At 37.9% G+C, this 15,671-nt stretch overlaps 1 protein-coding gene and 1 long non-coding RNA gene across 3 annotated transcripts; both read right to left on the minus strand.

Moving 5' to 3' along the window:
• Nucleotides 1-1,137: 1,137 nt before the first annotated feature.
• Nucleotides 1,138-2,623, minus strand: LOC113474180. Of its 2 annotated transcripts, none has more exons than XR_003395826.1 (3): nucleotides 2,138-2,623; nucleotides 1,895-1,991; nucleotides 1,138-1,274 (listed from the first exon to the last, which is right to left on the minus strand). It is a non-coding gene; the product is annotated as an uncharacterized LOC113474180 (long non-coding RNA). The 2 variants fall into 2 exon arrangements; XR_003395825.1 differs by having other exon boundaries at nucleotides 1,890-1,991.
• Nucleotides 2,624-3,083: 460 nt separating this feature from the next.
• On the minus strand, nucleotides 3,084-13,941 carry LOC100187201. The gene is made up of 13 exons (XM_009860209.3): nucleotides 13,676-13,941; nucleotides 13,427-13,497; nucleotides 10,415-10,496; nucleotides 8,963-9,100; nucleotides 8,448-8,709; nucleotides 6,838-6,991; nucleotides 6,662-6,765; nucleotides 6,323-6,431; nucleotides 5,450-5,691; nucleotides 4,821-5,001; nucleotides 4,229-4,474; nucleotides 3,626-4,012; nucleotides 3,084-3,451 (listed from the first exon to the last, which is right to left on the minus strand). The coding sequence occupies exons 1-13, from the start codon at nucleotides 13,794-13,796 to the stop codon at nucleotides 3,398-3,400; spliced, it is 2,151 nt and encodes a 716-aa protein (XP_009858511.2). The 5' UTR covers nucleotides 13,797-13,941; the 3' UTR covers nucleotides 3,084-3,397.
• Nucleotides 13,942-15,671: the final 1,730 nt, after the last annotated feature.

The raw sequence follows: 15,671 nt of genomic DNA on the forward strand, positions 1-15,671 counted from the left end.
CACCCAAATATTCGTAGCCGATCAACAGGCGAAATATATTCGTGGGCAGTGTAACTTGCTAAAAATATTCGTGGGCGGTGATCATGCAAAAAATATTCGTGGGCAGTGAACATGCAAAAAAATATTCGTGGGCGGTGAACATGCAAAAAAACATTCGTTGGCGGTGATTATGCAAAAAAATATTCGTGGGCGGTGGATATGCAAAAAAATATTCGTGGGCGGTAAACATCCAAAAAAATATTCGTGGGCAGTGAACATGCAAAAAAATATTCCTGGGCGGTGATTATGCAAAAAAATATTCGTGGGCGGTGTATTATGCAAAAAAATATTCGTGGGCGGTGGATATGCAAAAAAATATTCGTGGGCGGTAAACATCCAAAAAAATATTCGTGGGCGGTGAACATGCAAAAAAATATTCCTGGGCGGTGATTATGCAAAAAAATATTCGTGGGCGGTGTATATGCAAAAAAATATTCGTGGGCGGTAAACATCCAAAAAAATATTCGTGGGCGGTAAACATGCAAAAAAATATTCGTTTGCGTTGAACATGCCAAAAATATTCGTGGGCGGTGAACAGGCAAAAAATATTCGTGGGCGGTGAACAGGCAAAAAATATTTGTGGGCGGTTGACATGCAAAAACTATTCGTGGGCGGTGATCATGCAAAAAAATATTCGTGGGCAGTGAACATGCAAAAAATATTCCTGGGCGGTGATTATGCAAAAAAATTTTCGTGGGTAGTGAACATGCAAAAAAATATTCGTGGGCGGTAAACATCCAAAAAAATATTCGTGGGCGGTAACATGCAAATAATTATTCGTGGGTAGGGACCATGCAAAAAATATTTTTGATGTAACGTTTGTCTACTTTTTTGTTTATTTTATATATTTATTTTTTGTTCATATATAAGTAAAATCACTAAGCTAGCTTCAATCAATAACCGATATAGGTTGCTATAGATGTCAAAGTGAACCAGATAACTAAACAAGCTCAATCTGCAACCTTGGGTGTGCATAACTAGCGGTTTCTGCCGTGCTACCCACTTTTTACACTTAACGTCGTAACCCTGCTTCTTACGTCTCTTCACAGCAATCTACGGAGTTGTTTTCTTCAACCCCAATCAATGCAATTTTTCGAATAATTTTATTTCTCGGATAATTTTATTCAATTTTATTTCAATTACAACCAACAAAAATAAAGCGAACAACGACATTAACACTCTTTATAAACCAGATCATCGTCAGGTTGTAGCATCTGGACTTCTCGTTCAGGATCCTGCAAGCAATATAGAATTTGCATTAAAATTGGATAGCATATAATTTAAATCGTCGGCTTTAGTTTGAAAGCCACTGCACCACGACAAGGTACCGACGAGTTAGCAGTGGAAATGTGTTTGTTTTGGAAATGTGTTTGTTTTTTTATATTTGATTTTTTGTGTGTAATTGTTTGTTTATGCAACGCTGCTGGGTTGACAACTACTGACATTCTGCCTGAAACAATTCTAATATAACTATATATAGAGAAATAAAAGAGAACCTGTAAAAAGAAAGAGGAAATTCTACACCCTAATGTGTGGGGGGGGAATGAAACCATTGGCACCTGTGAGAAAATGTTTGTTTTTTTTGTTTGGAGCTATGCCCTACTTAAAAGAATAACCCTAAACCCAGCATTGCTGCGCAAAGTTCACATTTTATGGAGAGCCTCTTCGTGGTAAGTCAAAAAAAATACGGAGCGTAAAGGGACGCGTGCGATTGACAAAAATGATACAACACACGAAGTGCAGCTACTCTTACCAACAAAACGTTGGCCCACGCTCGAGAACTCCCCCCTAACGCCTTAACGTGCTAGTAATAAATTCACGGTACCGTTCACCAGTACTACAATTTGTACCGTACTGGTGTTGAAGCTTGTGTTCCATCCACTCCTCTTCGTCCTCTTCGTCCTCTTCGTCGTCAGGACCCGGATACAATTCCATCTTTGCTTCTTTCTTGTCTGTTTGAAAACAAGTGTTAATCAATCGATACCAATCATATAGCAAACCCTTTAACAGCCATATTAGGCAATTAAAACCTTGTACATCTGTATGGATAAAAACGCGTTAGCCCCATAAATATTGAATGTCAAAACTTAAATCTCACCTTATGTTGACGTTTCCAAAAACACAAGTTTTCCAGGACCGCAGTTATCCTGACGTCATTAAACCTGTACCTGAAACTAAATTGTTAAATTGCCCCAGTCTACCCAGTAAATATAAAATTAGAAACATACAATAGCAAATGGAACCGGACCGGTCAACAATCAAATTAATAAACAAATGAAACGCCAACTACGGCCAACAACAAGTAACAATAAACGACCAATAACACCAAAGGCCAACCCGGCAACCCCCAAAGCACAGCAGAATGTGCAAGAACAAAATTGGAACTTCCAAAAACCAAAACCGAACTAGAAATTCAACATCAACACAACATCATATACCAACACATTCAAACCAACGACCGCCACGTGAGATGCAAGCTTGCAACTAAAATCCAACTCAAAATTTCAAGCTAAAACTACGAGTTAAAAAAAGAAACAAAAATGATTTTATCTTCGTTTCGAACTAGGTTTGACTAAATCATGTTTCTTTCTTTCTCTTAAAAGCGCAAGAGCACGCCTCAAAGGAATGTCCACACTTTAGTTGTAACGTTTATTCCACAATTTAATTATTACAGACGCCAGTGCTTCCCACCAATAAAATCATGTGTTTTAAAACGATAGTGTTTACGATTTTTTTATCCGATGTTATCCGAAACTCCCCGAAATGATTATACCCGAATTTAAGTTCTGACGGGGCTTTTTGATTATCCCATTCTTTTCTAATATAAGCACTGTAATTGACTATTAAATATTGTAAAAATGCCCATTTTTTAATGAGATATTCTAAATCTAGCATGTAGGAATATTTTTCGGGAACCAATAATATCGACGTGTATAAATATGCTTTGTAATTAAAAATGTATCGAGCATTGCTATTTAGAAATGTTCATTTCCGCCCAAAATATCTGTACTGTACGTACCAATGAAATTCATTCAGGCATTTAAAAACTCTTGTTTTAATGAACATTAAGTCCAACCACTTTATTACGAAACTTGTGAGTGCATTAATAATAGGTGAGCTAAATCAACGTATAGCGAAATCAACACATTGTGGTACAGCAGCAATAATTTTGTTTGCTGCAAAAAATGACAAGACCGAATAACAACATACTGTTTTCCTGAACAGATTTTTGAAAACAAATTGTGTTTCAAGAAGTTATTAAAATCTTTTCATACAGAATGGAACTCTTTGGTGATCGACGCGACGAAGTGTCATCATCCAACTTGAAGATATCGGTTTGTTTGTATTGGTACAAACTTCACGTCTTGGAATGTTGGCGACTAAGTTTTTCTCTCGCGAAATTTTCGAATTCCTGAAGAAAAAAATATCACTGATAACTTAAAGGTATTGTAATTTTTTAACAATGTGTTGGTACATATTTGGAGAACAAATTTATTCAAACAAAATATTTTTAGTTCGTTCTATGCCAATATTATTTACACACAAACTTTTTAGTAATACTGAAATGGCTTTCAATAATAATTACCTCTATCTTTGCAAGTGTGGTTATGTCAATTTCGTCCTTTCTCTCTTTTCGCGACTTCGCTATTTTCTCACCGCTAGTAGCGCTGTCGAGTGAAATTTTACAACATGGATCAACGCGAGTAGAATTGACCTGCTCCACGGCGCCGTCTCGTGGTTTAAAGTTCGAGGATTCGTCCATGTCTTCAGTGGCGCGAGATGCTTGAAAACCACTATCAGCGTCTGAGCTCGTTGCACCGTCATTGGAAGGACGACGGTTAACAGGCGCAGAGTTTGACCTTGTACATAAGCTTGGTAATTTTAAAATGTCTGTCGAATGTCGGTTGGAACGAGGTGTGGACATAGCTCTATGGAGCTGAGGGTTGCCGTTCGATCTGGGACCCGGTGTTTCCTGAAGAAGAAAAGTATCACTCAATACTATTTCACCAAAAAGATGAATTGTTGAGTTGTTGTTTTTATGATCTATCATTTTTCTTTAAAGTAGAATACATATTTTCGTAGCCAGGTACCTCTGTAGCAGGTATTTTGCTAAAAGTTTTATAGACTTTTAACCTCCCAACAAAACAAAAAAATGTTCTTTCAACTATAAAATGCAAATTCTACTCACCGAACAAGAACTTCCAGATGTGGCATCGGACGCACAGTGGTCGTCAGAGATACTAGACATCTCATCTATCGATGCCAACGTGTCACATGACATGGCAGATTGAGAACCAACCTCCTGGATGCTATGACGTCGTCGCACGTGGGAAAACCCCGTTTTCCGATGACGACGTAGGATATCCAAGGTTTCACGTTGCTCCAGGATTATTAGTTCAAGGTCCCGCTTGTGTTGGAGCTTTTCAAGGTTGTGCTATGGGAGAAATAAGAATGTTGTTCTGAAATAAGTATATATATACATGAGAAAACATTTTTTGTGAAAATAATACTGAAAAGAACGAATGCAGATTTTTTCAATGTTGGGCAATTTATTCTAAAAAACATTGACATTAATACAAAATTGACAGAACACCGGAAAAATTTATAAGACGGGTGTTGTGTTTTATACACCTTTTCACCCACAAGTTACCACGTATATACCTTGTTTAGAATTATTTTTGTATTTTTAAATATTTTTTGTACGGCTTAAAGTTTCGACAACCCATACCCTGACCTAATATAACAATACAAAAATATAAGAGCTGAAGCATTCTATTCACCTGTTTTGCAGCTTCTTCCTCCTCGATCTCCCGATCAACTTGTGCAAGAGCATCCTGCATTTCTTTCAGTCTTCCTTCCATCGCAGAAAACTGGGCGTGGTTGTCTCGACGACGACGACCGTTCTTTGGCGCTAACTCTTTCGTGAACTGGTCCATTTTTAACTGAGCTGAATTTCGCCGTCTAAAAGAAAATTTAAAGATAATTTAATATGCATTTTTAGTTATGGTATAGTTAGAATAAGATGTTCATATTCTTAGTTATAATAACACATTCGCAACTAAACTTCCGTTTGATATTGTATATATAGGTATTTTTCATATCAAGTGTTTGGACCATAAAATATGTTTTTATCGCAAATCCTAACGGCATATTTAATTAAGTTAAGATATAAAACACTTAAGCTTGGTAAACATATAATTAATTTTTTATACTTTATTCTAATCCATAACAATAGAACATATTTCTTATCACGTTATTTACTTTAAAAAAAAAAAAATTTTGGTACGATTTATTATATAGTCTATAGATCTAAATTAGCGGAGTGGATAAATAGTTCATATTTTCATTTTCAGCCAAGCGCTCGTTCTTAATAACTTTAAACACTTGATGATAGAAATCGTATGCGCACCTGTTTAGGTGGGTCAAAAACTTCGTGACTTTTACTTCTTCTTCTGACTTAGCACTCTCGTAATTTTCAAAAACTTCGACACGAGACATTCTTCTAGCCGTCTTTGCTTGCTGGGTTGTAGAACCTTCCAGAAGTTTCTGTTCTTCCAAAATTCGCTGCTGCTCAACAGCAATATCCTTCAGGATTCGGTGTTTTTGCATCGCCATTAATTCATTGTCGAGACGGTCTTGCGAAACGGTTCTCTGTGGAGAAAAAATATTGATATTTCCATAGTAGGGTGGGGGAAGATGGGATATAGCACATAATACCCAAATATCCTGATCGTGTTTTAAATAAATAACAATGGTCTATGGTAGTGGTAAAGATACGGTTTATAATTATTATAATATTTTTTGTTTACTACCAAATAGGACGAGAAAACAGAATGAGTAGATGTCCCATCTTAGCCCACTCTATTATATTATGTTTTCGTAGATCTTAATTTTGAAACAGACAATAAAAGCACACACCACACACTAAAAAGTTTTATTTAGAGTAAATTTTAATGTATTTTACCTTTAGAGTATTTAAATGATTCAGCTTAATTTGAAACAGAAACACGCTCTAAAACAGTTAGGTTATATTGAGAATAAATTCAAATGGATTTTATTTGTCAAAGTATTTTACGTAGTTTATTATTTAACTAATATTTCTCTTTCGTTGATCTATATTAAAATATGCTTCGTTGCGGCATCGGAAACGGTAATAACGTCATGTTACTGCGCCCACGTGCTCATACTAATACAATGAAGCAAACTCGTGACTCTTAATCACCGATTACTTTGCATAAAACAACATCGGATGTGAATTACTAAACATGGACTAGTTAAGTACCGTCAGTGGTTTGTGTGTTGTTGGTCTTGTAGCTTCGGTGGGTAAACCGCTTGTTGTATCTTGGTTGGATGATTCGCTGGTGGAATCAGACGGATCATTCAACGACTTTCTGTGAGGAACAAGATAAGTTATCTAACCGGAACATGGGAACGACATTCAAGAAGACGTGCTGGTTAAGCGAAAACTACCGCACTTTAAATGCCATAACTCCCATGTTTTATACATAGACATCAAAAGTTGCCTTATTGTGCCGCCTGTAACGTAAGCGAAAAGTAGTCGATTTTTTGGGGATCTCTTTCTTATTTCAACACTAACACAATACAAATTGTTACATCGAACCTTTTTGTGTGGCCTGTAACATAACGAGTCTCCTTCTCCATTGTTCCAACCCAAAGGAGAAAGTCTCTGTGGTTATCACTGCTGAAGTGTAAGGTGGGTACGCCCTGCAAGAATGTATTGGGAGTAAAAGGACCGAACCGTAGGTAAATTTTTCTTCCACAAAATGAATTTGTTACCTTCTGCTGGAGGCGAAACACGAAACGAGTCCTGTTCAGGTTTGTGACGTCAGCTACAACGTCATAACCACGCAATAATACGGCGTCTCTCGTCACGTCAGACTGCGGGGCATTGTAACAATATAGACATGTGTCTTGCAACACACACCAGAATCTGCGGAAGGCAATTGCGTGAAATTGGATTATAAAAAGGCAACTACCGGCCACAAAGAACGATAAGTAATCGGTGCGGGTTTCGAAGCATTGATTTTTAAAAACCGGTCGATCACAAATCGTTTCGAAAGCGACTTTCCATTAGGAAGACATAAACAAATTCCGATCAATTCAGTTTTGATTCTATTGTAATTTGATTGCGACCGCTCAAGGTTCCGGTCAACCTTTTTTATACCTTACCGCAGTTAAGAATAAAATAAATCTTATTTAAACATCCATGCTAATTAGATTTCCTTATCTGGTCTATTATGCGTCCGCAGCGCAATAATAACAACAACGCTGATCCAATTGCTGGGCGCGAAGGGGCAGCAACACTGCAAGGGCAATGCTGACTTAACACGGGTTCAATAATCGGAATTTTCCGTTCGCGTCCTAATGCTGAATGTAAACACGAATTGAGGCCAGCCCGGGTCCTTAAGCAGCGAAAAGCTTTCGAGACCTTTCAATCACAGGTCCAGGGCCTGCCTCATTGAAATCTAGGTGAAGTGACCAAGAAACATATACAGTCAATGATTGGATGAGGTAATCGATCTCGGAAAGCGAAACTTTCCAAAACGACGTTGTTGTAATCGGATAAATGGACGCCGCTTGTTTACTTTAATTGCTCGGCCCGAGGTCAGGCCGGTGCATTCAGCTACACACGAAGCTGAAACGTTTATTTAAAAATCCTTTACAATTCCGGGCAGTCTTGTTTTGCGTCAGCGTATGACAAAATGTAATGTTCAGACATAAATAGACTGGTCAGTTTAACCGTCACACCGCAATCGTAGGAAGACGTCTCAGCTGTTATTTTAAAACGGAGGATCTGTTATCATTGCCTGTTATGTGAACCACTTGGAAATCCTGACCCATATACCTCTGGTGAGGAATGACGGCTACAGTAAACAATCCTACATATCTGCAGACTGTATGTGGTCAGCTGCAATTGTAATGTGCAGAGCGGGTGTGTCGTATTACGTTGGCATGATGCCACATTACGTAATGTTTGAGTTTATATTACCGAGATTTAAACCATGCTTGAGTTATTAAACGCTAACTGATGTTTTAATAACAAAACAAATTATGAATAACGGCAATGACCACGCGTTATTCTTTAAGTGACAGGTTATGTTATTAGCGGTGATTACGCAAACACATGATGACACACAGCGTGACACACTCGCACATGACTTTGCTTACGCACATTATCAAAGAAGCGTCGCCATATACATTTATGTAGTGGCGTAGCAAGAAAAAATAAGGAGGTATGGCAAGGGGTTCAATCTAAAAAAATGAGGGGGATTTACGTATTTACGTTGCGAGAAAAAAAATGGGGGGGGGAGAAGATTTTTCTGGCAACGCCACTGTATATTTGACTTAGAGTCTTAGACATATACAAACCGCATCCAACCACTCACCTTTCCCACTGCTTTTTCTTATTCCTGCGGTCAAGAAACCCCTTATGGTCGGCGGATCGGAGTCGGGTGGCCGGGATCTGTAACACAGCTGGTTTTGGTGCCGACGACCGAGCTGATAAATTGCTTTTTGTGTCCGATGAGTCCTCCGTGGAGCTTGATATGTTATCGGAGGATAGTTTCCTCGCTATTAAAGGCGGAATACCGAGCAACCACCCGGACATTCTCCTCTCGCTCTGCGGAGTCAGCGAACCTCCGTTATCATCTGAAAAATAAAAAGTAGATCAGGATTGAGTTGAAAATTATTTTAAATTAACAGGAGTAACTTATACCGTTATGCTATAACCAAATCGGGTAAAATCTTGTTTAGATTTGGGTCAATGTTTTTAATACACATATATTTGGCAGAGTTAGGTTACTTCCCCAAACTTAGTTACGATTTACAACGTTTTTAAAACCATTCATACAAAATCACTTAATTAATAAGCGTTTAAAAATATAACTTTGATTTATTTTACCTAGAGCTACGCTTTTGGTCCTCCGTGACGTCACAGCAGCTTGTACAGCTCCGCCAAGTGCACTCAGTTTTTCCATTGAAACTTTTCGAAGTCGACGCCGCCTTCCCATGGAATCATTTTTCATTTTGTCTTGAACATCTAAGCAATGCAGTGTGTTTAATAGTATAGCAAGTAGAAAAAGTGCTGACGGTCGCAATTCGGCGAAAATCTCCAGCGTGGATACAAAAGTCTTAGGAATATTAAATCCTAACCGCCACAGCCGCATTGAGATTTGAACCACGCATGTTAAGAAATAGCATGTTATGACGTAAGTGGCCGATGTGTTCTCACACACCGAAAACAACAGAGTCGTTTATCTTTAGCGAGGAGATATGTACCACGACATGGTTTACATAAATGACGTGTATATGCTTGGTACATAGTGTTGACATCGGTGAAATATGCTTCGTGAATATAAATCGTATCTCTGGTACACAACATTTCCCTATATATCTGTTAATGTCTGACCAGATCTATTTGGACACGGATGATTCAACCTTATACAACATATAGTATATATGGGTTGGGGTGAGTTGGTGTTTTCAATATCTGTTATCGTCCCACTCGGTAGTAAAAAACGATGTTCAACACAATTATATATCCGTATCTATACGGCTTTAAAATAACGTTGGTACTTATTAAAACACGAGTGGGAAATATGAGATATTATGTTGTAGTGGTATTTATTATCCCACAGTACTATCAATAGAGAATGGCTAATACGCAGGTAGGCGTTCGCATATCTATTAAACCCATAGTGTTTCCTTGTTACATGTTATACCGGCGATTGCATAAAGAATCAAAACAGAATTGACATAAACAGATCAAGAATACGAACTCCCGCAGTATCGAAAACACGTTCCATTAGATTGAATGTGTTCGACGAAGACAACCCGCTGAGCGCCACTGGACGTTTACTCCTGACTCCTAACACTTAAAATCACCACATTACTCATTCCTACGGCATTACGTCATTGAAATTCGAATTCACCGAATTGGTTTAGGTTTTTATTGCTTACAATCTTTGAACAGTAAAAGTTCTTGCAGTCTAACAAAAGTCTAAACTAAAAAAAGGCCACTTCTGTAACTTACAAAGTTTCTTCTGTTTACAGTCTTACATGCCATAATTCTTTTACATGGTAGGGTGGGAAAAGATGAGACACCTTTAGCATATATTATCCAAAATCCTGATCCTGTTTTAAACAATTAAAAACGATCCATGAAAGCCGTGAGAATATGGTTTTATAAATGTTTAAATATTCTCTGTTTACTACCAAAAAGGACAAGAAAATAGAATGAAAAGGTGTCCCATCTCCCCCCACCCTACTATAAAGCTAACTAATTATTGTTTTTAAGCAACTGATTTCCCCCTGTACTTATTTAAATGCATAAATAAATAAAACAATATCTTACCATCAGAGAGGGTGTTGTGTGAACCATTCGTTTCACTTGATTCGTCAAAAGAATCGACTCCTGTAATTCCTGGTTTCCGAACCTGTACAATAAATGCGTTCAGTTAGTCATAAATTCCTCACCGTTATCATATAATTAAAGCTAACGATAAATTACATACAGTTAATAATTATACGTATAGATTTCTAGGACTTGTGACAAATCTCAACAAAAATGCGACTAAACTTTTAACAAAACTAATAATCTTTACATACAATCCTATCATATAGGTAAAAGGCTTTAGCCGACATGGCACAAAATTTTACAAAATTTGAGAAAAAATATATTTTCAATAAAATATTACAACTCCTCGGTAATTCAAGCGGCTTTTCGATTTTCATTAAAAGGTTAAAATATTTCCCATGAGTGCTTACGTCTAACCGTTCTAGAAATGGGATATCGCTGAAAAAGAGTTAACTGACCAATCGAATAGCTTTGTTTGCGGTTTCAAGTGACCATATTAATCTATACAATATGGCTTGTGTACGCTGAAATTAAAACAAACGAAAATCACGAAATCAGTTGTGAAATAAACATTTCACTGACACAGTCAGAATTCAACCAAGAGCCACACTTTTTAACCAATGCTATTTTCAGAACGTTTTATACATAACGTGTTTTAATGTCGTTTTGTTGTTTAACAAATAAAAACTTTGCTTCTGTGATAAAAATAATATTTCATGTTGGTATCATGATATCTTTAAATCTAAATTGCTATAATATCTTTAATTCGACCGTTAACATGTGTTCTATATATCTTCTAGTTCAGACATATTGTAATATAGACATATACGGTGTGGCTGCTGTGTGGTAGGTTTAAATATCTTCGTAATCTAAATTGCTTGATGGCCCATCTCCAAATTTGTAACGACGCGTGAATTGATAAAGTTAATCGTTTTATGGTCGCACTGCATCGAGTCGTGTTTTACGATGCACTGTGGGGGAAACGTTTCCCCTCCCAAAGGTTTTATCGACAATTCCCGGTTCTTAAGATTCTCACGATCGTTATTGCCGGCTACAAGTGTTTTATATTGATACGCGGTGTGACGTCAATGTATGTAATTTGCTATTGAGTGAGATGGTCTGACATTTCCCATCAGATGGCAATCGTTGCAATTGGCCCCATTGGATGGAGTGTGGATAAACTGAAGCACCTTATCAGGGATAATTATGCCATTTTCTAAGATTGCTTTTTAAAAATATCGAAATTTATTGGCTTAAAATATCAACAAAAATCGGTTGATCCATTTTGAATTGGGGTGTAAATAAGACTTTGGTTAAAAGGAGATATGCGAAATGCCCTTATGGCTTATTTAAAGACAAGTGTATTTAAGATACCAAAAAAACGTCAATAGACCACGTTACACGCATAATACTCAGCTACTCAAATGCATTTAGACTAATAAGGCCTGAAATGCTTTGCTTTCGTATATAATTATTTGTCTGCAGGGCTTAAAATCGACACACAAAGTTAGAAAAAGCGTGAAATGTATTACAACAGCAAATTTAGCAAATCCCATTACCAATTACATGCATTATCAGCGTGAGAGTTTTAATCGGTTCACGTAATGCAGTCTGTAGCTAATACAAATGCATTGAACAGCGGTCTGTATTGAACATATTAGACAGCGCTGAGCACACATGGCTGTTCCAATAGTGGTCTGCCATTTAAAACTTGACATGTATCGTAACATACGGCGCTGATCCTGGATTAACCAAGTGACATACCAAGATGTAATTTAAAATTCCCAGGACACAACTTATAGAATTAATATTACTTGTATTAAATGGTGCCATATTGTGTTTCGGCGCATTAGCAAATTTAATGTGTTTTAATCTGTAACCAGTTCGAAACACGATATACTGCGTTGGAGTATACCGATAGCGTAAACAACTTTTGTATTATAATAAAAGCAAATAAGAGCAACAAAAAGTAACCTAACGTGTTTTAAAACCCTATCTATGTCGATAACACGCTGCATGACATAAAAGCAAACCAGCAACGTAAACAATGTTTTACTAAAACAAAACACCAAACATAAACAACAATAGCTGCTGGCAGCGAAAACGGAAGCCGCTTGCTAGCGATTTCTTATAATCTTGTTGGGAGAAGCGGTTACACGGAAGTGGTCCTACGCCTGTGTACACTGATCATGTCAACTCACTAACATAACAGCAGTGTAAAATTAAAGAAACAACCGTGTTGACTGCCATATGCGTACTGTGCGATTGGACTCGGTATTTATATGCGAATTAATTATAACTTTAATGAAAAACGCTCGCGAGTCAACAAAGTTAATGGGAGTAGGCAAATAAAATGTGGACACAGTGGTTGACAAGACGTTAAGCTATTTATACTAATGACTTCGGGTCAGTGACGTAGAGAACTTAAATAATAATGAATTAAATGTTTACAAAACGGTCCGTCCCGTAATAGGCGAGGGTAGCGCGGTGAAAGCTTTTCGAGAACTAGTTACACAGATACGATACACTAGGGTGCTTCCGTATGCTTACAGCACGAGCAGACAATCGTAATAGGGATTTCTCTAGAACCCTTGAACGAAAACCGCGGCCTATTCAACAAAACTAGCTTCCGAACATTGTCAACTACACAACAGCGAAAAGTTCATTGCGTGACAAACATCAAACAGAATCAATGCAAAAATTACAGTTGCGTGCCTTTGACGTTGCTATGACGTCATTGGCCTGCAATGGTTTGGAGAAACGCCCGAACGCTGTAATTAAAACGCACATAGCCGCACTTGACTACCGCAATCAACTGAGCATTATTAATTAGCTTAAAATCGGCGACCGGAAAAGTCGGAAAATCCGTAACACAACTGAGTTCAAAAATAAGACCTCGCGACAATGCCCGATCTTCGAGCCATAAATAAATTATGGAAAATAACGCAGAAACAATAGCGTGGGCTAGTCTCCAGGCTTCGTTAACAATAGCTCAGGCTAATTACTTACTCGTTGGATGTTGTTGTTCAAAGCAGGGGAGGAGACGGACGATTCCATATTACCGAATGTTCGCCGGCGTTCTGCAATTCAGTTCAAATTAGAAGCGCTTTCGTGCGTTTAAAACGACGTCGTTACACTGCAATTGCTTTGGTAGCAGTATCGGCACTCTCGGGGTGTAGCCGATTTACTATGGTTTATTAAAAATTGTATAATAAATTCGGGGCGTGGTGGGACATAATGAATACACTATTGACTTACCAATTGGCGAATCGACCGATCCATATGTTTCAATGAAACTTTCGTAGGTTAGCTCGGTAGCTGAGTGGAGAGACCGCATCCCTTTTGGATGAGAATACGTCGCTTGACTTAGTTCGTTCATGCAGATTTATATCCGAGATCGTTTATCAGCGTTAACGTAGTTTCCTATTAAACTATTTCCTCACAAAATGCATTACTTTAAACACCTGTTCATGAGAAAGCGTGAAACAAAACTGTGGATTGTCTCGTCCTGCCTCTTGATTAAATAAACTACCGTCTACACTTAAAGACCACTCGATCCTAAAGGAAACAAAACGTGGACACATAAACTCACAGCTCCCTGCATAAACTCACATTTCGATGTGATGAATAGCGCGACTGAAGACTTCTAATTTGCTTCTCTCGAATCGCCTTTTTTCACTCGTTCACGTTGACGTCATTCGGTCCTCGCGTGTGTTATACAATTTATATACGTGAACGGGTGCATTTAAATTTGCGCTCATATTCTCCCTAATTAACAACACACATAAATAAACAGAGACGTAAAAGGGCATGTTTCACCTGCCCTGTCCATATACAACTTAGCAGGTGCAACGGGATGTCAATTAAACATATTCCCGTCAATCATTCGCTTAATTAGCCAATTAAAACTCAAGGGGTAGGATTTAGAAACCTGGGACAAAACATACAGCGGCAAATAAGCTCCTGGCCAATTACTTTTTGATACTAACCACATTAAACAAAATATTCATAGTAAAATTAAAATCTCAAAAAATGAATAATATTTGACGAGTAGAGCAAGGCATAGACATTGCAAATAGAAACGTCAGCCAGCAGTCAAATATGCAACGACCCAGCTGTCAAAATGTGGGCCATGCGAGCGATAAACTGATTTTAATGACGGGTCTGTATGCGGCACATGAAGGCTGCAGGGTAGTTATGGCGAAAATGAAAGCCCACATGCGGCATGCATCTAGGCCACTACTGTGTGCGTATGAGATTTGATGTGAAATATACGACGCCATATTCGTTATTATCAAACCACGGAAGGGGATTTGGAGCTGTGGGCATTAGCATCGAAATATCCCGACGTAACAGTTAAAATTTCAACCGATACAACCGCAGGAACGTTTCAGTTTACTCGATCCTGTCTGTACAAATCGCGTCAGACGCATTGTTTATTATCGCCATCGGAACTTCACAAGCTTTGGTTTATAGAAACGGATAGTTACATCGAAGAATGAGCACTCGACGCCCGCTCCCTTGTCTAGCGAATTAAACAGACGTAAGGTTTCCCTTTATGAGGATAGAGGAAGTTAAAACATCCTGATACAATTGTACAAAGCTGTGTTGAACCTACGACGTCTGTCGCGGCCTCCTGTCATAATATAGCGTCAGTTTCGAACCTAACAGACATGTCAACGAACTCAATACAGCCTTAGCTTCCTAGAAATTAAAGATATGCCGCTTCTGTTATACTACGGCGACAACATGCATCGAACCCTTACTGAGTTCCCCTGGCAACTTTTGTCTCGGAATCGGCGCTTAAAGTAACATTGCGTCTATTACAGTCACCCCCAGAAAAGAAACGTAACACGCGCGTCTACGTTTTTAATACTGTACGTTTCCTATGAACTGAACTTTTACTCGTGATTGACCGGGAAAACTATTTTCGCTTTCACGTGATGTTTTCTTGGTATAACCCCTATAACCCTTGCGTGTAAGGTCATGACTTTTATTGGCAAACCTATTTGTTTTGGCTGCATGGCGCTGCAAATAAATTCAACAAATGACTCAATAGTCGACACTATGCACACAACTTCCGTGTGTGTGTGGTCTATAAAAGTTTATGTAAACTATTCAAAACAAAACCAAGAAAACACAATATTTTTAACGCGTTATTTTAGACTAACAATTTTCTTTAAATTTGTTTAATGATAAAAGGACTTTTTTAATTTATTCAATATTAAACGACAAAAAAACGTCTCTCTTCTCA

This window comes from Ciona intestinalis, chromosome 4, assembly GCF_000224145.3.
Source record: "Ciona intestinalis chromosome 4, KH, whole genome shotgun sequence".
In the NCBI taxonomy this organism is placed as follows: domain Eukaryota; kingdom Metazoa; phylum Chordata; class Ascidiacea; order Phlebobranchia; family Cionidae; genus Ciona; species Ciona intestinalis.